The sequence below is a fragment of the Oncorhynchus mykiss genome, chromosome 17 (assembly GCF_013265735.2).
Source record: "Oncorhynchus mykiss isolate Arlee chromosome 17, USDA_OmykA_1.1, whole genome shotgun sequence".
In the NCBI taxonomy this organism is placed as follows: Eukaryota; Metazoa; Chordata; class Actinopteri; order Salmoniformes; family Salmonidae; genus Oncorhynchus; species Oncorhynchus mykiss.
The window spans coordinates 12,341,285-12,366,867 of NC_048581.1; the positions used below are offsets into that span (position 1 = coordinate 12,341,285).

Sequence of the window (25,583 nt, forward strand, 5' to 3'; positions counted from 1 at the left end):
TGGTTGCTGATAATGGGCCTCTGTACGCCTGTGTAGATATTCCATAAAAAATTAGTAGTTTCTAGCTGCAATGGTCACAACATTAACCATGTCTACACTGTATTTCTGATCAATTCATGTTATTTTAATGGGCAAAAAAAATGCTTCTAAGTGACCGCAAACTTTTTAATGGAGATATATATATATATACATACACACACACACACACACACACATTATTGGACTACCCTCTGTCCCCCAGGTTTCAGAAACAAAGACAGATAGCCTTGGTATTTCACAAGATGCAGCTTCTGTTATGCCCCGACTGACTGTGGGTGGCAGTAGCGAGCAGCACCGTAGTTTGCGTGATCGTGAAGTCTGAGCCGACGAAGCAAAGTCAAGTAGCAAAGATGGCGGTATCGGTGTTTCCCTGTGTGCGGTTGCGGTCCATCGGGGACGCGAACGGAGAGATCCAGCGACACTCCGAGCAACAGCCCCTGAGGTTGGAGGTTAAAAGCACCCCAGACACGGCTCTCCTAAATCTCTCCAATAGTAAGTAGCTGCTATAACCAGCTCCCGGCGTATTGATTAGACTATCCGCTAGTTAGCTAGCGCTTCCTGCCTTGTGGCAGCCGGACAACCCTTCACGATGCTATGAAGAATCAATCAGTAAAGCGGCGGCTAACTGACTTTAGCATCTTGCTAACCAGGTAGCATTTCACTGTGATGGGCCGGTGCGTTGGGATAGCACAAGTTCAGCCCAAATGTGTTTTTCCAAAATGAACTGATGTTGTAGAAATCGGGTGGTTATTACCAGAATATTGATACAGTACATATACAATAGCATCTTTATTAACGTTATGAGATGGCTAGGTAACTAGCATGCTAAGTTTGAGGCTTGGTGTGCCTTATACATCTTGGTGGCTTTGTCCTGTAGCTTCACATCTTTCATTGTAGAGTAACGTCAGTTAGCCTGGAAACCCGACGTTGAATCTCATTGAATTTGATGTTGGGCGATAATTGAATCGTTGTAATTAGACCTCTGCAAGCCAGAATGTTGAATAAAAAAATATATTTGAACTTACTTTACCCGTGCGTGTAGAAATGAGACTATACAAAAAAGTGTAATTAAATCAACTTTTCAAAGTACTATTGTGTTAAAATGTCTCACCTGAAGCAAGTTGAACATAGAAGCATGCGTGCTTGCCAAGCTCTTGCACCTGTTTACATGCTTCTGCGGATGCTTCAGGTGAAGCACTGATAGAGACATTTTAACTCCTACCAGTGCTTTGAAAAGTTGGTTTAATTCTACTTTGGAAATATTGTGTGTGTGTGTGTGTGTGGCTTTATCTTACCTGTCTGTGGTGGTTTGTCAACAGGCGATGAGACATCAGTCTTCAAGTGTTCGTTGTCCAGGGAAACGGAATGCAGTCGCGTGGGGAAACAGTCATTCATCATCACACTGGGCTGCAACAGTGTCCTGCTACAGTTCTCCACACCTGCAGGTAGGCTGTGTGAATGTTTTACAAAAGTTGTGCAGTGATGTAAAGTCTGTTTCTAAGTGTGTGTGTGTGTGTGTGTAGAGTTTACTTCCTTCTATAACATTCTGAAGAGTTGCCGGGGCCACAATGCAGAACACTCCGTCTTCAGTGACAGGACAGAAGAGTCCTCTGCCGTGCAATACTTTCAGGTGGGACACGCACGCACACACACACACACACACACAGAGAGACACACACACACACACACACACACACACACACACACACACACACAGACACACACACACACACACACAGAGACACACACACACACAGAGACACACACACACACACACACACAGAGACACACACACACACACACACACACAGAGACACACACACACACACACACACACAGAGACACACACACACACACACAGAGACACACACACACACACACACACAGAGACACACACACACACACACACACAGAGACACACACACACACACAGCGTTATCAAGTATAAAAGACATTGGAGAGAACTGCTGAACTTTGACTGATTGGCCTCTGAATGACCTTTGCCTTCTGCCCTTTGCCCCTCCTCTCCCTCCAGTTCTATGGCTATCTCTCTCAGCAGCAGAACATGATGCAGGACTATGTTCGGACCGGAACCTACCAACGTGCCATCCTTCAGAACCACGCTGACTTTAAGGACAAGGTACCACACACACACACACACGCACAGTGACTGATTTATGTGTGCTGCCAGTCCAATGATCTGTGATCTCTCTTCCTCTTCCTCCCTCCCCTTCTCTCTAGGTGGTGTTAGATGTGGGCTGTGGTTCAGGTATTCTGTCGTTCTTTGCGGCGCAGGCCGGAGCCAGGAAGGTCTACGCTGTGGAGGCTAGCACCATGGCCCAGCACGCAGAGGTAACACACACTGACCACCTACCACACTGACCGCCTACCACACTGACCACCACCACACTGACCGCCTACCACACTGACCACCACCACACTGACCGCCCACCACACTGACCACCACCACACTGACCACCACCACACTGACCACCACCACACTGACCGCCCACCACACTGACCGCCTACCACACTGACCGCCCACCACACTGACCACCTACCACACTGACCGCCTACCACACTGACCGCCTACCACACTGACCACCACCACACTGACCGCCTACCACACTGACCACCACCACACTGACCGCCCACCACACTGACCACCACCACACTGACCGCCCACCACACTGACCGCCCACCACACTGACCGCCTACCACACTGACCGCCTACCACACTGACCGCCTACCACACTGACCGCCTACCACACTGACCGCCTACCACACTGACCGCCTACCACACTGACCGCCTACCACACTGACCGCCTACCACACTGACCGCCTACCACACTGACCGCCTACCACACTGACCACCTACCACACTGACCGCCTACCACACTGACCACCACCACACTGACCGCCTACCACACTGACCGCCACCACACTGACCACCTACCACACTGACCGCCTACCACACTGACCGCCTACCACACTGACCACCACCACACTGACCGCCTACCACACTGACCACCTACCACACTGACCGCCTACCACACTGACCGCCTACCACACTGACCACCACCACACTGACCGCCTACCACACTGACCACCACCACACTGACCACCACCACACTGACCGCCACCACACTGACCGCCACCACACTGACCGCCCACCACACTGACCGCCACCACACTGACCACCTACCACACTGACCACCACCACACTGACCGCCACCACACTGACCACCTAGCACACTGACCACCACCACACTGACCACCACCACACTGACCGCCACCACACTGACCACCTACCACACTGACCACCACCACACTGACCGCCCACCACACTGACCACCACCACACTGACCACCTACCACACTGACCACCACCACACTGACCGCCTACCACACTGACCACCACCACACTGACCATCTACCACACTGACCACCACCACACTGACCGCCACCACACTGACCATCTACCACACTGACCACCACCACACTGACCACCACCACACTGACCACCACCACACTGACCGCCTACCACACTGACCGCCCACCACACTGACCGCCACCACACTGACCGCCACCACACTGACCACCTACCACACTGACCACCACCACACTGACCATCTACCACACTGACCACCACCACACTGACCGCCTACCACACTGACCACCACCACACTGACCGCCTACCACACTGACCACCACCACACTGACCACCTACCACACTGACCACCACCACACTGACCGCCTACCACACTGACCGCCACCACACTGACCACCTACCACACTGACCACCACCACACTGACCGCCCACCACACTGACCACCACCACACTGACCACCACCACACTGACCACCACCACACTGACAGTATGAGTGTGGGTTAGTTTCTTTTGCTGTGATATATTATTGTGGTGATTCTTAGTGATGTAGTTGTTGTTAATTAGACTACACTGAGAGCGCGTGGTCGAGGAGGCCTCTATATCACATACACACCCTAACCCCGTGTGTGTAGGTGCTGGTAAACTCCAACGGAATGGGGGATCGTGTGGTGGTGATAGCAGGGAAGGTGGAGGAGATCTCTCTACCAGAGCAGGTGGACATCATCATCTCTGAACCCATGGGATACATGCTCTTCAACGAGAGAATGCTGGAGAGTTACCTACACGCCAAGAAGTTCCTCAAACCCAACGGTGAGGAGGGATGGAAGGAAGGAGAGAGGAGGTTAGAGAATGCTGGGGAGCTTCCTACATGCTGGGGAGCTTCCTACATGCTGGGGAGCTTCCTACATGCCAAGAAGTTGTTAAAGCTGAGAGAGAGAGGGAGGAGGTGATGGACGAGAGAGGTTGGGAGGGATAGCGGACGTGATGGATGAGGGAGGGATAGAGGACGTGATGGATGAGGGAGGGATAGAGGACGTGATGGATGAGGGAGGGATAGAGGACGTGATGGATGAGGGAGGTGATCGATGAGGGAGGGAGTGATGGACGAGAGAGGTTGGGAGGGATAGAGGACGTGATGGATGAGGGAGGGATAGAGGACGTGATAGATGAGGGAGGGATAGAGAACGTGATGGATGAGGGAGGAATGGATGAAGTGGTGGATGACAGAGGGAGGGAGAGGAAGTGGTGGAGGGGATGAGAGAGAGAGGGGTGATGGATGAGAGAGGGAGGGATACAGGAACTGATGGATGAGAGAAGGAGGGATACAGCCCAACGGTAAGATGGAGAACAGGAGATATGGAAGTAAAGAAATAGCGGGATGAGGAAATTAAATGTAAACAGCCCCAACCCTCTCTCCTCTCCTAGGTAACATGTTCCCCACTCTAGGTGACGTCCACCTGGCTCCCTTCACAGACCAACAGTAAACAGGTGTATAGAGGTGTTGCCGACAGCCCTAACCCTCTCTCCTCTCCTAGGTAACATGTTCCCCACTCTAGGTGACGTCCACCTGGCTCCCTTCACAGACGAACAGTTATACATGGAACAGTTTACCAAGGCCAACTTCTGGTGAATCTCCTTTCACTTTACTTACTACCTTCATTTAACAAGCTACAGTCTAACTCTCACTTATGCAACTTCTGGTGAATCTCCTTTCACTTTATTTACTATATTATTAAAACTTAATTTTCACCTGGAAAGTGTTGGGGGGGTGTGGGGGGGGGGAATTCACCAGACCTTAAATAACAACTATACACAAATATTTAATTGTCACTACGTCAACTAACTAAAGCCACTTCCCACGGTCTCTCTCTCTCTGTTTGTCAGGTATCAGCCATCGTTCCATGGTGTTGATCTGTCATCACTGAGAGAAGCTGCAGTAGACGAGTATTTCAGACAACCCATTGTGGTGAGACTCTTCCCCCCCAATATGGTTCTCATCCTCAGTTTCTCTATTCTATTAGGTTCTCATCCTCAGTTTCTCTCTATTCTATTAGGTTCTCATCCTCAGTTTCTCTCTATTCTATTAGGTTCTCATCCTCAGTTCTCTCTCCCCTCCTCTCTCTCTATTCTATTAGGTTCTCATCCTCAGTTCTCTCTCCCCTCCTCTCTCTCTATTCTATTAGGTTCTCATCCTCAGTTATCTCTCCCCTCCTCTCTATTCTATTAGGTTCTCATCCTCCCCTCCTCTCTCTATTCTATTAGGTTCTCATCCTCCCCTCCTCTCTCTCTATTCTAGTAGGTTCTCATCCTCCCCTCCTCTCTCTATTCTATTAGGTTCTCATCCTCCCCTCCTCTCTCTCTATTCTAGTAGGTTCTCATCCTCCCCTCCTCTCTCTATTCTAGTAGGTTCTCATCCTCCCCTCCTCTCTCTATTCTAGTAGGTTCTCATCCTCCCCTCTCTCTCTCTTCTATTAGGTTATCATCCTCCCCTCCTCTCTCTATTCTAGTAGGTTCTCATCCTCCCCTCCTCTCTCTATTCTATTAGGTTCTCATCCTCAGTTCTCTCTCCCCTCCTCTCTCTCTATTCTAGTAGGTTATCATCCTCCCCTCCTCTCTCTATTCTAGTAGGTTCTCATCCTCCCCTCTCTCTATTCTATTAGGTTCTCATCCTCCCCTCTCTCTCTATTCTAGTAGGTTCTCATCCTCCCCTCTCTCTATTCTATTAGGTTCTCATCCTCCCCTCCTCTCTCTATTCTATTAGGTTCTCATCCTCCCCTCCTCTCTCTCCCCTCCTCTCTCTCTTCTATTAGGTTCTCATCCTCCCCTCCTCTCTCTCCCCTCCTCTCTATTCTATTAGGTTCTCATCCTCCCCTCCTCTCTCTATTCTATTAGGTTCTCATCCTCCCCTCCTCTCTCTATTCTATTAGGTTCTCATCCTCCCCTCCTCTCTCTATTCTATTAGGTTCTCATCCTCCCCTCCTCTCTCTATTCTATTAGGTTCTCATCCTCCCCTCCTCTCTCTATTCTATTAGGTTCTCATCCTCCCCTCCTCTCTCTCTATTCTAGTAGGTTCTCATCCTCCCCTCCTCTCTCTATTCTATTAGGTTCTCATCCTCCCCTCCTCTCTCTCTATTCTATTAGGTTCTCATCCTCCCCTCCTCTCTCTCCCCTCCTCTCTCTCTATTCTATTAGGTTCTCATCCTCCCCTCCTCTCTCTCCCCTCCTCTCTCTCTATTCTATTAGGTTCTCATCCTCAGTTCTCTCTCTCTAATTCAGTATGCTTTAATGGCATGATTGACAAGGTGAATGTTGCTGAAGCCAAGTCACTCAGAACAACTATCAAAATAAAAAAAAACTATATACATACAGTTGAAGTCAGAAGTTTACATACACCTTAGCCAAATACATGTAATCTCAGTTTTTCACAACACCTGACATTTAATCCTAGTAAAAATACCCTGTCTTAGGTCAGTTAGGATCACCACTTTATTTTAAGAATGGGAAATGTCAGAATAATAGTAGAGAGAATTATTTATTTCAGCTTTTATTTCTTTCATCACATTCCCAGTGGGTCAGAAGTGTACATACACTCAATTAGTACGTGGTAGCATTAGTACGTGGTAGCATTAGTACGTGGTAGCATTAGTACGTGGTAGCATTGGTACGTGGTAGCATTGGTACTTGGTAGCATTAGTACTTGTTAGCATTAGTACTTGGTAGCATTAGTACTTGGTAGCATTGCCTTTAAATGGTTTAACTTGGGTCAAACGTTTCGGTCCATTCCTGCTGACAGAGCTGGTGTAACTGAGTCAGGTTTGTAGACCTCCTTGCTCGCACACACTTTTTCAGTTCTGCCCACAAATGTTCTGTAGTATTGAAATCAGGGCTTTGTGATGGCCACTCCAATACCTTGACTTTGTTGTCCTTAAGCCATTTTGCCACAACCTTGGAAGTATGCTTGGGGTCATTGTCCATTTGGAAGACCCATTTGCGACCAAGCTTTAACTTTCTGACTGATATCTTGAGATGTTGCTTCAATATATCCACGTAACTTCCATCCTCATGATGCCATCTATTTTGTGAAGTACACCAGTCTCTCCTGCAGCAAAGCACCCCCACAACATGATGCTGCCACCCCCATGCTTCACGGTTGGGATGGTGTTCTTCGGCTTGCAAGCCTCCCCCTTTTAACTCCAAATATAACAATGGTCATTATGGCCAAACAGTTCTATTTTTGTTTCATCAGACCAGAGGACATTTCTCCAAAAAGTACGATCTTTGTCCCCATGTGCAGTTGCAAACTGTAGTCTGGCTTTTTTATGGTGGTTTTGGAGCAGTGGCTTCTTCCTTGCTGAGCGGCCTTTCAGGTGATGTCGATATAGGACTCGTTTTACTGTGGATATAGATACTTTTGTACGTGTTTCCTCCAGCATCTTCACAAGGTCAATTGCTGTTGTTCTGGTATTGATTTGCACTTTTCGCACCAAAGTACGTTCATCTCTAGGAGACAGAACGCGTCTCCTTCCTGGGCGGTATGAGGGTTACGTGGTCCCATAGTGTTTATACCTGCGTACTATTGTTTGTACAGATGAACCTGGTCTGATTTCTTTTGATTTCCCATGATGTCAAGCAAAGAGGAATTTAGTTTGAAGGTAGGCCCTGAAATACATCCACAGGTGCACCTCGAATTGACTCAAATGATGTCAATTAGCCTATCAGAAGCTTCTAAAGCCATGACATCATTTTCTGGAATTTTCCAAGCTGTTTAAAGGCACAGTCAACTTAGTGTATGTAAACTTCTGACCCACTGGAATTGTGATACAGTGAATTATAAGGGAAATAATCTGTCTGTAAACAATTGTTGGAAAAATTACTTGTGTCATACACAAAGTATATGTCCTAATCGAAAAACAAGTTTTAAGACTCCAACCTAAGTGTATGTAAACTTCTGACTTCAACTGTATATCTCTTATCAATCTAATACAGAAATGTAATGATCTCTGTCTCTCTCTCTGTCTCTCTCTCTCTCTCAGGACACCTTTGATATCCGTATCCTCATGTCCAAGTCTGTCAAATACACTGTCAACTTCCTGGACGCGAAGGAGGGGGATCTGCACAGGTGAGTCCCATCGCCTCCTCTCTCCTTCTGGGGCCTGTATTTAGAGAGCTCTCCTTCTGGGGCCTGTAGTATTTAGAGAGCTCTCCTTCTGGGGCCTGTAGTATTTAGAGAGCTCTCCTTCTGGGGCCTGTAGTATTTAGAGAGCTCTCCTTCTGGGGCCTGTAGTATTTAGAGAGCTCTCCTTCTGGGGCCTGTAGTATTTAGAGAGCTCTCCTTCTGGGGCCTGTAGTATTTAGAGAGCTCTCCTTCTGGGGCCTGTAGTATTTAGAGAGCTCTCCTTCTGGGGCCTGTAGTATTTAGAGAGCTCTCCTTCTGGGGCCTGTAGTATTTAGAGAGCTCTCCTTCTGGGGCCTGTAGTATTTAGAGAGCTCTCCTTCTGGGGCCTGTAGTATTTAGAGAGCTCTCCTTCTGGGGCCTGTAGTATTTAGAGAGCTCTCCTTCTGGGGCCTGTAGTATTTAGAGAGCTCTCCTTCTGGGGCCTGTAGTATTTAGAGAGCTCTCCTTCTGGGGCCTGTAGTATTTAGAGAGCTCTCCTTCTGGGGCCTGTAGTATTTAGAGAGCTCTCCTTCTGGGGCCTGTAGTATTTAGAGAGCTCTCCTTCTGGGGCCTGTAGTATTTAGAGAGCTCTCCTTCTGGGGCCTGTAGTATTTAGAGAGCTCTCCTTCTGGGGCCTGTAGTATTTAGAGAGCTCTCCTTCTGGGGCCTGTAGTATTTAGAGAGCTCTCCTTCTGGGGCCTGTAGTATTTAGAGAGCTCTCCTTCTGGGGCCTGTAGTATTTAGAGAGCTCTCCTTCTGGGGCCTGTAGTATTTAGAGAGCTCTCCTTCTGGGGCCTGTAGTATTTAGAGAGCTCTCCTTCTGGGGCCTGTAGTATTTAGAGAGCTCTCCTTCTGGGGCCTGTAGTATTTAGAGAGCTCTCCTTCTGGGGCCTGTAGTATTTAGAGAGCTCTCCTTCTGGGGCCTGTAGTATTTAGAGAGCTCTCCTTCTGGGGCCTGTAGTATTTAGAGAGCTCTCCTTCTGGGGCCTGTAGTATTTAGAGAGCTCTCCTTCTGGGGCCTGTAGTATTTAGAGAGCTCTCCTTCTGGGGCCTGTAGTATTTAGAGAGCTCTCCTTCTGGGGCCTGTAGTATTTAGAGAGCTCTCCTTCTGGGGCCTGTAGTATTTAGAGAGCTCTCCTTCTGGGGCCTGTAGTATTTAGAGAGCTCTCCTTCTGGGGCCTGTAGTATTTAGAGAGCTCTCCTTCTGGGGCCTGTAGTATTTAGAGAGCTCTCCTTCTGGGGCCTGTAGTATTTAGAGAGCTCTCCTTCTGGGGCCTGTAGTATTTAGAGAGCTCTCCTTCTGGGGCCTGTAGTATTTAGAGAGCTCTCCTTCTGGGGCCTGTAGTATTTAGAGAGCTCTCCTTCTGGGGCCTGTAGTATTTAGAGAGCTCTCCTTCTGGGGCCTGTAGTATTTAGAGAGCTCTCCTTCTGGGGCCTGTAGTATTTAGAGAGCTCTCCTTCTGGGGCCTGTAGTATTTAGAGAGCTCTCCTTCTGGGGCCTGTAGTATTTAGAGAGCTCTCCTTCTGGGGCCTGTAGTATTTAGAGAGCTCTCCTTCTGGGGCCTGTAGTATTTAGAGAGCTCTCCTTCTGGGGCCTGTAGTATTTAGAGAGCTCTCCTTCTGGGGCCTGTAGTATTTAGAGAGCTCTCCTTCTGGGGCCTGTAGTATTTAGAGAGCTCTCCTTCTGGGGCCTGTAGTATTTAGAGAGCTCTCCTTCTGGGGCCTGTAGTATTTAGAGAGCTCTCCTTCTGGGGCCTGTAGTATTTAGAGAGCTCTCCTTCTGGGGCCTGTAGTATTTAGAGAGCTCTCCTTCTGGGGCCTGTAGTATTTAGAGAGCTCTCCTTCTGGGGCCTGTAGTATTTAGAGCTCTCCTTCTGGGGCCTGTAGTATTTAGAGAGCTCTCCTTCTGGGGCCTGTAGTATTTAGAGAGCTCTCCTTCTGGGGCCTGTAGTATTTAGAGAGCTCTCTTCTTCAGAAAGAGACTTGGAGTAGGAATGCTGATCCAGGATCAATTTAGCCTATTTTTAGATGATAATGAATGGACAGGGGAGCTGATCCTAGATCAGCACTCTGAGACTGGTTATGAATCCAGGGCCTGATGTTGTGTTTAATCTGAGGGTTCTGTTGACTGAGGTTACTGCTGAGAGTTTAGTCCACTTAAACCTCTCTCCTCTTTCTCGCCCCCCTCTCTCCTCTTTCTCGCCCCCCTCTCTCCTCTTTCTCGCCCCCCTCTCTCCCCTTTCTCGCCCCTCTTTCTCGCCCCTCTTTCTCGCTCTCCTCTTTCTCGCTCTCCTCTTTCTCGCTCTCTTTCTCGCTCTCCTCTTTCTCGCTCTCCTCTTTCTCGCTCTCTTTCTCGCTCTCCTCTTTCTCGCTCTCCTCTTTCTCGCTCTCCTCTTCCCTCTCTCTTCTCTCTCTCAGGATGGAGATTCCCTTCAAGTTCCACATGATGACGTCAGGTCTGGTCCATGGTCTGGCCTTCTGGTTTGACGTGGCTTTCATCGGCTCAGCGTGAGTCCCCTGTGTGTGTTGTGTAAACTCTTGTCAGTCTTGATTGACCTGCTTTCCTTCATATTTTCTGTGTGTGTCCATCTGTGTGTGTGTCCATCTGTGTGTGTGTCCATCTGTGTGTGTCCATCTGTGTGTGTCCATCTGTGTGTGTGTCCATCTGTGTGTGTCCATCTGTGTGTGTCCATCTGTGTGTGTCCATCTGTGTGTGTCCATCTGTGTGTGTCCGTGTCCATCTGTGTGTGTGTGTGTGTGGGTCCATCTGACTGTGTGTGGGTCCATCTACAGTGGGGCAAAAAAGTATTTAGTCAGCCACCAATTGTGCAAGTTCTCCCACATAAAAAGATGAGGCCTGTAATTTTCAGCATAGGTACACTTCAACTATGACAGACAAAATGAGGGGAAAAAATCCAGAAAATCACATTGTAGGGTTTTTAACTAATTTATTTGCAAATGATGGTGGAAAATAAGTATTTGGTCACCTACAAACAAGCAAGATTTCTGGCTCTCACAGACCTGTAACTTCTTATTTAAGATGCTCCTCTGTCCTCCACTCGTTACCTGTATTAATGGCACCTGTTTGAACTTGTTATCAGTATAAAAGACACCTCAAACAGTCACACTCCAAACTCCACTATGGCCAAGACCAAAGAGTTGTCAAAGGACACCGAAACAAAATTGTAGACCTGCACAAGGCTGAGAAGACTGAATCTGCAATAGGTAAGCAGCTTGGTTTGAAGAAATCAACTGTGGGAGCAATTATTAGGAAATGGAAGACATACAAGACCACTGATAATCTCCCTCGATCTGGGGCTCCACGCAAGATCTCACCCCGTGGGGTCAAAATGATCACAAGAACGGTGAGCAAAAATCCCAGAACCACACGGAGGGACCTAGTGAATGACCTGCAGAGAGCTGGGACCAAAGTAACAAAGCCTGCCATCAGTAACACACTACGCCGCCAGGGACTCAAATCCTGCAGTGCCAGACGTGTCCCCCTGCATAAGCCAGTACATGTCCAGGCCCGTCTGAAGTTTGCTAGAGAGCATTTGGATGATCCAGAAGAAGATTGGGAGAATGTCATATGGTCAGATGAAACCAAAATAGAACTTTTTGGTAAAAACTCAACTCGTCGTGTTTGGAGGACAAAGAATGCTGAGTTGCATCCAAAGAACACCATACCTACTGTGAAGCATGGGGGTGGAAACATCATGCTTTGGGGCTGTTTTTCTGCAAAGGGACCAGGACGACTGATCCGTGTAAAGGAAAAAATGAATGGGGCCATGTATCGTGAGATTTTGAGTGAAAACCTCCTTCCATCAGCAAGGGCATTGAAGATTAAACGTGGCTGGGTCTTTCAGCATGACAATGATCCCAAACACACTGCCCGGGCAATGAAGGAGTGGCTTCGTAAGAAGCATTTCAAGGTCCTGGAGTGGCCTAGCCAGTCTCCAGATCTCAACCCCATATAAAATCTTTGAAGGGAGTTGAAAGTCTGTGTTGCCCAGCAACAGCCCCAAAACATCACTGCTCTAGAGGAGATCTGCATGGAGGAATGGGTCAAAATACCAGCAACAGTGTGTGAAAACCTTGTGAAGACTTACAGCAAACGTTTGACCTCTGTCATTGCCAACAAAGGGTATATAACAAAGTATTGAGAAACTTTTGTTATTGACCAAATACTTATTTTCCACCATAATTTGCAAATAAATTCATTAAAAATCCTACAATGTGATTTTCTGGATTTTTTTCTCATTTTGTCTGTCATAGTTGAAGTGTACCTATGATGAAAATTACAGGCCTCTCATCTTTTTAAGTGGGAGAACTTGCACAATTGGTGGCTGACTAAATACTTTTTTGCCCCACTGTAACTGTGTGTGTGTGTGTGTTTATCTAACTGTGTGTGTGGGTCCATCTAACTGTGTGTCCAGGGTAACAGTGTGGCTCTCCACCTCTCCTACGGAGCCTCTGACCCACTGGTACCAGGTCCGCTGTCTGCTCCAGTCCCCTCTCTTCACCAAGGCAGGAGACACCCTGTCTGGTACTGCAACGCTCATCGCTAACAAGAGGTGAGACACACACACACACCCCCGGGTAACTTTACCACTCACACACCTAAACAGGTCACACACACCCCCGGGTAACTTTACCACTCACACACCTAAACAGGTCACACACACCCCCGGGTAACTTTACCACTCACACACCTAAACAGGTCACACACACCCCCGGGTAACTTTACCACTCACACACCTAAACAGGTCACACACACCCCCGGGTAACTTTACCACTCACACACCTAAACAGGTCACACACACCCCCGGGTAACTTTACCACTCACACACCTAAACAGGTCACACACACCCCCGGGTAACTTTACCACTCACACACCTAAACAGGTCACACACACCCCCAGGTAACTTTACCACTCACACACCTAAACAGGTCACACACACCCCCGGGTAACTTTACCACTCACACACCTAAACAGGTCACACACACCCCCGGGTAACTTTACCACTCACACACCTAAACAGGTCACACACACCCCCGGGTAACTTTACCACTCACACACCTAAACAGGTCACACACACCCCCGGGTAACTTTACCACTCACACACCTAAACAGGTCACACACACCCCCGGGTAACTTTACCACTCACACACCTAAACAGGTCACACACACCCCCAGGTAACTTTACCACTCACACACCTAAACAGGTCACACACACCCCCAGGTAACTTTACCACTCACACACCTAAACAGGTCACACACACCCCCAGGTAACTTTACCACTCACACACCTAAACAGGTCACACACACCCCCAGGTAACTTTACCACTCACACACCTAAACAGGTCACACACACCCCCAGGTAACTTTACCACTCACACACCTAAACAGGTCACACACACCCCCAGGTAACTTTAACACTCACACACCTAAACAGGTCACACACACCCCCAGGTAACTTTACCACTCACACACCTAAACAGGTCACACACACCCCCGGGTAACTTTACCACTCACACACCTAAACAGGTCACACACACCCCCGGGTAACTTTACCACTCACACACCTAAACAGGTCACACACACCTGCACACCTAAACAGGTCACACCTACCTGCACACCTAAACAGGTCACTCCCACCTGCACACCTAAACAGGTCACACACACCTGCACACCTAAACAGGTCACATCCACCTGCACACCTAAACAGGTCACACACACCTGCACACCTAAACAGGTCACATCCACCTGCACACCTAAACAGGTCACACACACCTGCACACCTAAACAGGTCACGCACACCTGCACACCTAAACAGGTCACGCACACCTGCACACCTAAACAGGTCACGCACACCTAAACAGGTCACGCACACCTGCACACCTAAACAGGTCACACACACCTGCACACCTAAACAGGTCACACACACCTAAACAGGTCACACACACCTGCACACCTAAACAGGTCACACACACCTGCACACCTAAACAGGTCACACACACCTGCACACCTAAACAGGTCACACACACCTGCACACCTAAACAGGTCACACACACCTGCACACCTAAACAGGTCACACACACCTGCACACCTAAACAGGTCACACACACCTGCACACCTAAACAGGTCACACACACCTAAACAGGTCACACACACCTGCACACCTAAACAGGTCACGCACACCTGCACACCTAAACAGGTCACACACACCTAAACAGGTCACGCACACCTAAACAGGTCACACACACCTAAACAGGTCACACACACCTAAACAGGTCACACACACCTAAACAGGTCACGCACACCTGCACACCTAAACAGGTCACGCACACCTGCACACCTAAACAGGTCACACACACCTGCACACCTAAACAGGTCACGCACACCTGCACACCTAAACAGGTCACACACACCTGCACACCTAAACAGGTCACACACACCTAAACAGGTCACACACACCTGCACACCTAAACAGGTCACACCCACCTGCACACCTAAACAGGTCACACACACCTGCACACCTAAACAGGTCACGCACACCTGCACACCTAAACAGGTCACACACACCTGCACACCTAAACAGGTCACACACACCTAAACAGGTCACACACACCTGCACACCTAAACAGGTCACACCCACCTGCACACCTAAACAGGTCACACACACCTGCACACCTAAACAGGTCACGCACACCTGCACACCTAAACAGGTCACACACACCTGCACACCTAAACAGGTCACACACACCTAAACAGGTCACACACACCTGCACACCTAAACAGGTCACGCACACCTGCACACCTAAACAGGTCACACACACCTGCACACCTAAACAGGTCACACACACCTAAACAGGTCACACACACCTGCACACCTAAACAGGTCACGCACACCTGCACACCTAAACAGGTCACACACACCTAAACAGGTCACACACACCTAAACAGGTCACGCACACCTGCACACCTAAACAGGTCACACACACCTGCACACCTAAACAGGTCACGCACACCTGCACACCTAAACAGGTCACACACACCTGCACACCTAAACAGGTCACACACACCTGCACACCTAAACAGGTCACGCACACCTGCACACCTAAACAGGTCACACACACCTAAACAGGTCACACACACCTGCACACCTAAACAGGTCACACACACCTGCACACCTAAACAGGTCACACACACCTGCACACCTAAACAGGTCACGCACACCTGCACACCTAAACAGGTCACACACACCTGCACACCTAAACAGGTCACGCACACCTGCACACCTAAACAGGTCACACCCACCTGCACACCTAAACAGGTCACACCCACCTGCACACCTAAACAGGTCACACACACCTGCACACCTAAACAGGTCACACACACCTGCACACCTAAACAGGTCACACCCACCTGCACACCTAAACAGGTCACACCCACCTGCACACCTAAACAGGTCACACACACCTGCACACCTAAACAGGTCACACACACCTGCACACCTAAACAGGTCACTACCACACTGCACACCTAAACAGGTGACTACCACACTGAACACCTAAACAGGTGACTACCACACTGCACACCTAAACAGGTGACTACCACACTGAACACCTAAACAGGTGACTACCACACTGCACACCTAAACAGGTCACTACCACACTGAACACCTAAACAGGTGACTACCACACTGCACACCTAAACAGGTGACTACCACACTGAACACCTAAACAGGTGACTACCACACTGCACACCTAAACAGGTCACTACCACACTGAACACCTAAACAGGTGACTACCACACTGCACACCTAAACAGGTGACTACCACACTGAACACCTAAACAGGTGACTACCACACTGCACACCTAAACAGGTCACACACACCTGCACACCTAAACAGGTCACTACCACACTGAACACACACACCTGCCAAGGTACCCCCTTAAAGGATTCATCTGACCTGTGCTCCCAGACAGAGCTATGACATCAGTATGGTGGCCCAGGTGGACCAGACAGGAAGCAAGTCTAGCAACCTGCTGGATCTCAAGAACCCCTTCTTCAGGTCAGAGGCACTCTATACCCCTCTTCTCTACCCCTCTTCTCTACCCCTCTTCTCTACCTTCTCTCTCTCTCCAAGTCAACAACACTATACCGTCTCTCTCTCTCTCTCTCTCTCTCTCTCCAAGTCAACAACACTATACCGTCTCTCTCTCTCTCTCCAAGTCAACAACACTATACCGTCTCTCTCTCTCTCTCTCTCTCTCTCTCTCCAAGTCAACAACACTATACCGTCTCTCTCTCTCTCTCCAAGTCAACAACACTATACCGTCTCTCTCTCTCTCTCTCTCTCTCCAAGTCGTCAACACTATACCGTCTTTCTCTCTCTCTCCAAGTCAACAACACTATACCGTCTCTCTCTCTCTCTCTCTCTCTCTCTCTCCAAGTCAACAACACTATACCGTCTCTCTCTCTCTCTCCAAGTCAACAACACTATACCGTCTCTCTCTCTCTCTCTCTCTCTCCAAGTCAACAACACTATACCGTCTCTCTCTCTCTCTCTCTCTCTCCAAGTCAACAACACTATACCGTCTTTCTCTCTCTCTCCAAGTCAACAACACTATACCGTCTCTCTCTCTCTCTCTCTCTCTCTCTCTCCAAGTCAACAACACTATACCGTCTCTCTCTCTCTCTCCAAGTCAACAACACTATACCGTCTCTCTCTCTCTCTCTCTCTCTCCAAGTCGTCAACACTATACCGTCTCTCTCTCTCTCTCTCTCTCCAAGTCAACAACACTATACCGTCTCTCTCTCTCTCTCCAAGTCAACAACACTATACCGTCTTTCTCTCTCTCTCTCTCTCTCCAAGTCGTCAACACTACCCTCTCTCTCTCTCTCTCTCTCTCTCTCCAAGTCAACAACACTATACCGTCTCTCTCTCTCTCTCTCTCTCTCCAAGTCAACAACACTATACCGTCTCTCTCTCTCTCTCCAAGTCGTCAACACTATACCGTCTCTCTCTCTCCAAGTCAACAACACTATACCGTCTCTCTCTCTCTCTCCAAGTCAACAACACTATACCGTCTCTCTCTCTCTCTCTCTCTCTCTCTCTCCAAGTCAACAACACTATACCGTCTCTCTCTCTCTCTCCAAGTCAACAACACTATACCGTCTCTCTCTCTCTCTCTCTCTCTCTCTCCAAGTCAACAACACTATACCGTCTCTCTCTCTCTCTCCAAGTCAACAACACTATACCGTCTCTCTCTCTCTCTCTCTCTCTCTCCAAGTCGTCAACACTATACCGTCTTTCTCTCTCTCCAAGTCAACAACACTATACCCTCTCTCTCTCTCTCTCTCTCTCTCTCTCTCTCTCTCTCTCTCTCCAAGTCAACAACACTATACCGTCTCTCTCTCTCTCTCCAAGTCAACAACACTATACCGTCTCTCTCTCTCTCTCCAAGTCAACAACACTATACCGTCTCTCTCTCTCTCTCCAAGTCGTCAACACTATACCGTCTCTCTCTCTCTCTCCAAGTCAACAACACTATACCGTCTCTCTCTCTCTCTCTCTCTCTCTCCAAGTCAACAACACTATACCGTCTCTCTCTCTCTCTCTCTCTCTCTCTCCAAGTCAACAACACTATACCGTCTCTCTCTCTCTCTCTCTCTCTCTCTCTCTCTCTCTCTCTCTCTCTCTCTCTCTCTCCAAGTCAACAACACTATACCGTCTCTCTCTCTCTCTCTCTCTCCAAGTCAACAACACTATACCGTCTCTCTCTCTCTCTCTCTCCAAGTCAACAACACTATACCGTCTCTCTCTCTCTCTCTCTCTCTCTCTCTCTCTCTCTCCAAGTCAACAACACTATACCGTCTCTCTCTCTCTCTCTCTCTCTCTCTCTCTCCAAGTCAACAACACTATACCGTCTCTCTCTCTCTCTCTCTCTCTCTCTCTCTCTCTCTCTCTCCAAGTCAACAACACTATACCGTCTCTCTCTCTCTCTCTCTCTCTCTCTCTCTCTCTCTCTCTCTCCAAGTCAACAACACTATACCGTCTCTCTCTCTCTCTCTCTCTCTCTCTCTCTCTCTCTCTCCAAGTCAACAACACTATACCGTCTCTCTCTCTCTCTCTCTCTCTCCAAGTCAACAACACTATACCGTCTCTCTCTCTCTCTCCAAGTCGTCAACACTATACCGTCTCTCTCTCTCCAAGTCAACAACACTATACCGTCTCTCTCTCTCTCTCCAAGTCAACAACACTATACCGTCTCTCTCTCTCTCTCTCTCTCTCTCTCTCTCTCCAAGTCAACAACACTATACCGTCTCTCTCTCTCTCTAAGTCAACAACACTATACCGTCTCTCTCTCTCTCTCTCTCTCTCTCTCTCCAAGTCAACAACACTATACCGTCTCTCTCTCTCTCTCCAAGTCAACAACACTATACCGTCTCTCTCTCTCTCTCTCTCTCTCCAAGTCGTCAACACTATACCGTCTCTCTCTCTCTCTCCAAGTCAACAACACTATACCGTCTCTCTCTCTCTCTCCAAGTCAACAACACTATACCGTCTCTCTCTCTCTCTCTCTCTCTCCAAGTCGTCAACACTATACCGTCTCTCTCTCTCTCTCCAAGTCGTCAACACTATACCGTCTCTCTCTCTCTCTCTCTCTCTCTCTCTCTCCAAGTCAACAACACTATACCGTCTCTCTCTCTCTCTCCAAGTCAACAACACTATACCGTCTCTCTCTCTCTCTCTCTCTCTCTCCAAGTCGTCAACACTATACCGTCTTTCTCTCTCTCCAAGTCAACAACACTATACACTCTCTCTCTCTCTCTCTCTCTCTCTCTCTCTCTCCAAGTCAACAACACTATACCGTCTCTCTCTCTCTCTCTCTCTCTCCAAGTCAACAACACTATACCGTCTCTCTCTCTCTCTCCAAGTCAACAACACTATACCGTCTCTCTCTCTCTCTCCAAGTCAACAACACTATACCGTCTCTCTCTCTCTCTCTCTCTCTCCAAGTCGTCAACACTATACCGTCTCTCTCTCTCTCTCCAAGTCAACAACACTATACCGTCTCTCTCTCTCTCTCTCTCTCCAAGTCAACAACACTATACCGTCTCTCTCTCTCTCTCTCTCTCTCCAAGTCAACAACACTATACCGTCTCTCTCTCTCTCTCTCTCTCTCTCCAAGTCAACAACACTATACCGTCTCTCTCTCTCTCTCTCTCTCTCTCTCTCTCTCTCTCTCTCTCCAAGTCAACAACACTATACCGTCTCTCTCTCTCTCTCTCTCTCTCTCTCCAAGTCAACAACACTATACCGTCTCTCTCTCTCTCTCCAAGTCAACAACACTATACCGTCTCTCTCTCTCTCTCCAAGTCAACAACACTATACCGTCTCTCTCTCTCTCTCTCTCTCTCTCCAAGTCAACAACACTATACCGTCTCTCTCTCTCTCTCCAAGTCAACAACACTATACCGTCTCTCTCTCTCTCTCTCTCTCTCCAAGTCAACAACACTATACCGTCTCTCTCTCTCTCTCTCTCTCTCTCTCTCTCTCTCTCTCTCTCTCTCTCTCTCTCTCCAAGTCAACAACACTATACCGTCTCTCTCTCTCTCTCTCTCTCTCTCCAAGTCAACAACACTATACCGTCTCTCTCTCTCTCTCTCTCTCTCTCTCTCCAAGTCAACAACACTATACCGTCTTTCTCTCTCTCTCTCTCTCTCTCTCTCTCTCTCTCTCTCTCTCTCTCTCTCTCCAAGTCAACAACACTATACCGTCTCTCTCTCTCTCTCTCTCTCTCCAAGTCAACAACACTATACCGTCTCTCTCTCTCTCTCTCTCTCTCTCTCTCTCTCTCTCTCTCTCTCTCTCTCTCCAAGTCAACAACACTATACCGTCTCTCTCTCTCTCTCTCTCCAAGTCAACAACACTATACCGTCTCTCTCTCTCTCTCTCTCTCTCTCCAAGTCAACAACACTATACCGTCTCTCTCTCTCTCTCTCTCTCTCTCTCTCTCTCTCTCTCTCTCTCTCTCTCTCTCTCTCTCTCTCTCTCTCTCTCTCTCCAAGTCAACAACACTATACCGTCTCTCTCTCTCTCTCTCTCTCTCTCCAAGTCAACAACACTATACCGTCTCTCTCTCTCTCTCTCTCTCTCTCTCTCTCCAAGTCAACAACACTATACCGTCTCTCTCTCTCTCTCTCTCTCTCCAAGTCAACAACACTATACCGTCTCTCTCTCTCTCTCTCTCTCTCTCCAAGTCGTCAACACTATACCGTCTCTCTCTCTCTCTCCAAGTCAACAACACTATACCGTCTCTCTCTCTCTCTCTCTCTCTCTCTAAGTCAACAACACTATACCGTCTCTCTCTCTCTCTCTCTCTCTCTCCAAGTCAACAACACTATACCGTCTCTCTCTCTCTCTCTCTCTCTCTCTCCAAGTCAACAACACTATACCGTCTCTCTCTCTCTCTCCAAGTCAACAACACTATACCGTCTCTCTCTCTCTCCAAGTCAACAACACTATACCGTCTCTCTCTCTCTCTCTCTCTCTCCAAGTCAACAACACTATACCGTCTCTCTCTCTCCTTCCTTCTCTTTCACTTTCTGTCCCTTGTGTTGTTCCTAAAGCTGTTATTTATCTGCTATCTATCCTCCTCTTTATCGTGGTCTCAAACCTCTTTCCCTGCTAGACACGTTAAAGTCCTCTGTATATGACCTACTGTCCCTGAGCTTGCCTCCCTCTGATTGGTTGATTGTGTGTTCCGCAGGTACACAGGCAGCACGTCAGCCCCGCCCCCAGGCTCTCACTACTCCTCCCCCTCAGAGAACATGTGGAGCAATGGAGGAGTCTACAACATGAACCAGGGTACGCACACACACACACACACGGCATTAATCAGGTACTACACACACCACACATATAGATCTATACGCGCGCACACACACACACACACACGGCATTAATAAGGTACTACACACGCAGACAGGTGAATACAGAAGTGTCTTTCCTGTTGTTAATGTGTCTCTCTGTCTATCAGGAGGGATGCCTGCTGTGTATGACCTCAGTACGGTCATCGGTGGCGGGGGCTCCACCGTGTCTCACAACAATCTCATCCCTCTTGGTACGCTGTGTGTGTGTGACTGACCAACCCCTAACCCTCCTTACTGTTCTGTATAGCCCTCAAATTCACATTTGAATCTCCTAAGCCAGTTTCACTGCTTTTTAAAAATGAATCCCTTCTAATCAGGGACTGATTTCCACCTGGGAGACCAGGTGGGTGTGTAATGAATAATCAGGTAGAAAACCAGCAGTAGTCTAGACGTTCCAGGGACTGATTTCCACCTGGGAGACCAGGTGGGTGTGTAATGAATAATCAGGTAGAAAACCAGCAGTAGTCTAGACGTTCCAGGGACTGATTTCCACCTGGGAGACCAGGTGGGTGTGTAATGAATAATCAGGTAGAAAACCAGCAGTAGTCTAGACGTTCCAGGGACTGATTTCCACCTGGGAGACCAGGTGGGTGTGTAATGAATAATCAGGTAGAAAACCAGCAGTAGTCTAGACGTTCCAGTGGAATAACTCTGCTGTATCAGGTTACAACATACTGGAAATGTTCCCCAAGTTTTCCAGAAATTCCAGTTAGAATATTCCTGGAAATCTGTTATTTGTCCTACCAGGATTTGTGGAAAGGTTGTGAAAGTTACTGGGATGTTGTAACCCTGACTGTGTGTAATGTCAGTTGTGTATCTATGTGTTGGACTCCGGCTGTATCTGTAACTGACCTTTTGTATGCTAGTTTTGCTGTGTTTTCTTGTTCCAAATAAAATTTGCCAATTTGTAAATTATCTCCTCTCTGTGTGTGTGTGTGTGTGTGTGTGCGCGCTTGCACGTGTGTGTGTGTGGGCAGTGAACACAGGGGTAGTGAACCATACATCTTCTAGAGTTGGGTCTATCATGAGTACAGGCGTGGGCCAGGGTGAGTGAGTGTGTCGCCGTGGTTACAGAGCTACAGCTGTTTACTGTTGCTAATATTGTAGTCTTGTCCACAGTTCAGTTAGTGTGTGGTCTGACATTTTAGTTGTTTTAATGTTTGATTTATTTTAGATATAGCGTGCTTTCTAGTCCAGCACTAGGTTTTATCTGGGTCTGGGAAACTGTCCCGAGCTGCTCTTTGAAGACCGCAATTCACTTCCTGTTTTCTCTCTTCCTCAGGAGTGACAACTGGACAATCGGGGCCCGGCAACAGTCCTCAATACCCAATCAACAACAGCCAGTTCACCATGGGCGGGCCTTCCATCTCCATGTCGTCTCCCATGGCAATGCCTAGCAACACTATGCACTATGGGAGCTAAGACCTACCAACCGTCCGTAGCTCCCCCTCTTCCCTCCCATCCCCCTCTTCTCTCTCTCCCTCCCACCCCCCCTCCTGGAAGGAAACCAAACTGGACTGATAATATGGGCGTGCCTCTCCTCCCTTCACCCCTCCGTTCTCTGGTTCCTGATGTCTCCGGCCCAGTCCAGAAACATCTGACAGGGCTGTCAAATGTCCAGGTTCTCCATTCTGGTTGGAGGATTTCTGATGTCCTACTTGTTCTGTCTGGGTTGCAACCCGTTGATGGTTTTAGTAGTTGCCTAAACACATCCCCTTGATCTCAACACATTCTGAGGCAGTGTGAAAGGTGTGTGCTCGTAACCATTCTGTTTTATGTATTCACAACCCACATAGAAACATTTAGAAGGATCTTATGTACTTACTGTGGCTATGGGGGTTTAGAAACGTACACACACAGTTGTATTATACACACACACACACAGTTGTATTATACACACACACACACACACACACACAGTTGTATTATACACACACACACACACAGTTGTATTATATACACACACACACAGTTGTATTATACACACACACACACACACACACAGTTGTATTATACACACACACACACAGTTGTATTATATACACACACACACACACACACAGTTGTATTATACACACACACACACAGTTGTATTATACACACACACACACAGTTGTATTATACACACACACACACACACACACACAGTTGTATTATACACACACACACACACAGTTGTATTATATACACACACACACAGTTGTATTATACACACACACACACACACACACAGTTGTATTATACACACACACACACAGTTGTATTATATACACACACACACACACACACAGTTGTATTATACACACACACACACAGTTGTATTATATACACACACACACAGTTGTATTATACACACACACACACACACACACAGTTGTATTATACACACACACACACAGTTGTATTATATACACACACACACACACACACGTACGTTGTATTATACACACAGAGCCTCCTGCAGGACAGAAATGACTTTGAGCTTCTGTGAAGTTTTATCAGTCACTCCCATCTTCCCCAGCCCGTCGCTTGTGACCCAACGTCCCGATCAATAAATTCCTGAATCCTAACCTTTCACCCAAGGTTACCTTATTCAACCGACCAATCAAAGCAAACCGTCTGAGTGTCTGACCAAACCGGCAGCTACGAGGAAGAGAGGGTGATCCAGGTTATAGCCAATCGGGACAGGACTCTGTCTCTGTAGGGCGGGGTTTGTAGCCGCTGTAGACTAGCCAGGGGTTCAGTTCTGTAGGGTGGAGTCTGTAGACTAGCCAGGGGTTCAGTTCTGTAGGGTGGAGTCTGTAGACTAGCCAGGGGTTCAGTTCTGTAGGGTGGAGTCTGTAGACTAGCCAGGGGTTCTGTTCTGTTCTGTAGGGTGGAGTCTGTAGACTAGCCAGGGGTTCTGTTCTGTAGGGTGGAGTCTGTAGACTAGCCAGGGGTTCGGTTCTGTAGGGTGGGGTCTGTAGACTAGCCAGGGGTTCAGTTCTGTAGGGTGGAGTCTGTAGACTAGCCAGGGGTTCAGTTCTGTAGGGTGGAGTCTGTAGACTAGCCAGGGGTTCAGTTCTGTAGGGTGGAGTCTGTAGACTAGCCAGGGGTTCTGTTCTGTTCTGTAGGGTGGAGTCTGTAGACTAGCCAGGGGTTCTGTTCTGTAGGGTGGAGTCTGTAGACTAGCCAGGGGTTCGGTTCTGTAGGGTGGGGTCTGTCGACTAGCCAGGGGTTCTGTTCTGTAGGGTGGGGTCTGTAGACTAGCCAGGGATTCTGTAGGGTGGGGTCTGTAGACTAGCCAGGGGTTCTGTTGTGTGGGGTCTGTAGACTAGCCAGGGGTTCTGTAGGGTGGAGTCTATAGACTAGCCAGGGGGTCTGTAGGGTGGGGTCTGTAGACTAGCCAGGGGTTCTGTAGGGTGGAGTCTGTAGACTAGCCAGGGGTTTTGTAGGTTGGGGTCTGTAGACTAGCCAGGGGTTCTGTAGGGTGGAGTCTATAGACTAGCCAGGGGGTCTGTAGCGTGGGGTCTGTAGACTAGCCAGGGGTTCTGTAGGGTGGGGTCTATAGACTAGCCAGGGGTTCAGTTCTGTAGGGTGGGGTCTGTAGACTAGCCAGGGGTTCTGTAGGGTGGGGTCTGTAGACTAGCTTGGGGTTCTGTTCTGTAGGGTGGGTTCTGTAGACTAGCCAGGGGTTCTGTAGGGTGGAGTCTGTAGACTAGCCAGGGGTTCTGTAGGGTGGAGTCTGTAGACTAGCCAGGGGTTCTGTAGGGTGGGGTCTGTAGACTAGCCAGGGGTTCTGTAGGGTGGGGTCTGTAGACTAGCCAGGGGTTCTGTAGGGTGGGGTCTGTAGACTAGCCAGGGGGTCTGTAGGGTGGGGTCTGTAGACTAGCCAGGGGGTCTGTAGGGTGGAGTCTGTAGACTAGCCAGGGGAGTCCTGGCACCTTACTGAATATGGCCCCTGTTGTTTAGGGTGTAATGTTTTCGCTGTTTAACAAGTGTTTATTGGGAACTGTGAGACACGTCATGCAACCTCCTAGGAAATCCCAAATGGCTCCATATTCCCCAGTGGA

The 25,583-nt window shown here is 48.4% G+C and overlaps 1 protein-coding gene across 2 annotated transcripts; it reads left to right on the plus strand.

Moving 5' to 3' along the window:
- Positions 1–318: 318 nt before the first annotated feature.
- LOC110485413 (histone-arginine methyltransferase CARM1-like) lies at positions 319–23,453 on the plus strand. 2 transcript variants are annotated; one of them, XM_036948992.1, is made up of 16 exons: positions 319–531; positions 1,359–1,484; positions 1,563–1,669; positions 2,075–2,179; positions 2,281–2,391; positions 4,062–4,239; positions 4,965–5,055; positions 5,314–5,395; positions 8,463–8,548; positions 11,003–11,092; positions 13,021–13,158; positions 16,574–16,663; positions 21,369–21,466; positions 21,639–21,722; positions 22,509–22,577; positions 22,814–23,453. In XM_036948992.1, the coding sequence occupies exons 1-16, from the start codon at positions 390–392 to the stop codon at positions 22,951–22,953; spliced, it is 1,737 nt and encodes a 578-aa protein (XP_036804887.1). In that variant the 5' UTR covers positions 319–389; the 3' UTR covers positions 22,954–23,453. The 2 variants fall into 2 exon arrangements, with proteins under 2 accessions (XP_036804887.1, XP_036804888.1); XM_036948993.1 differs by lacking the exon at positions 22,509–22,577 and having other exon boundaries at positions 390–531; positions 22,814–22,953.
- The last annotated feature ends 2,130 nt before the right edge of the window (positions 23,454–25,583 follow it).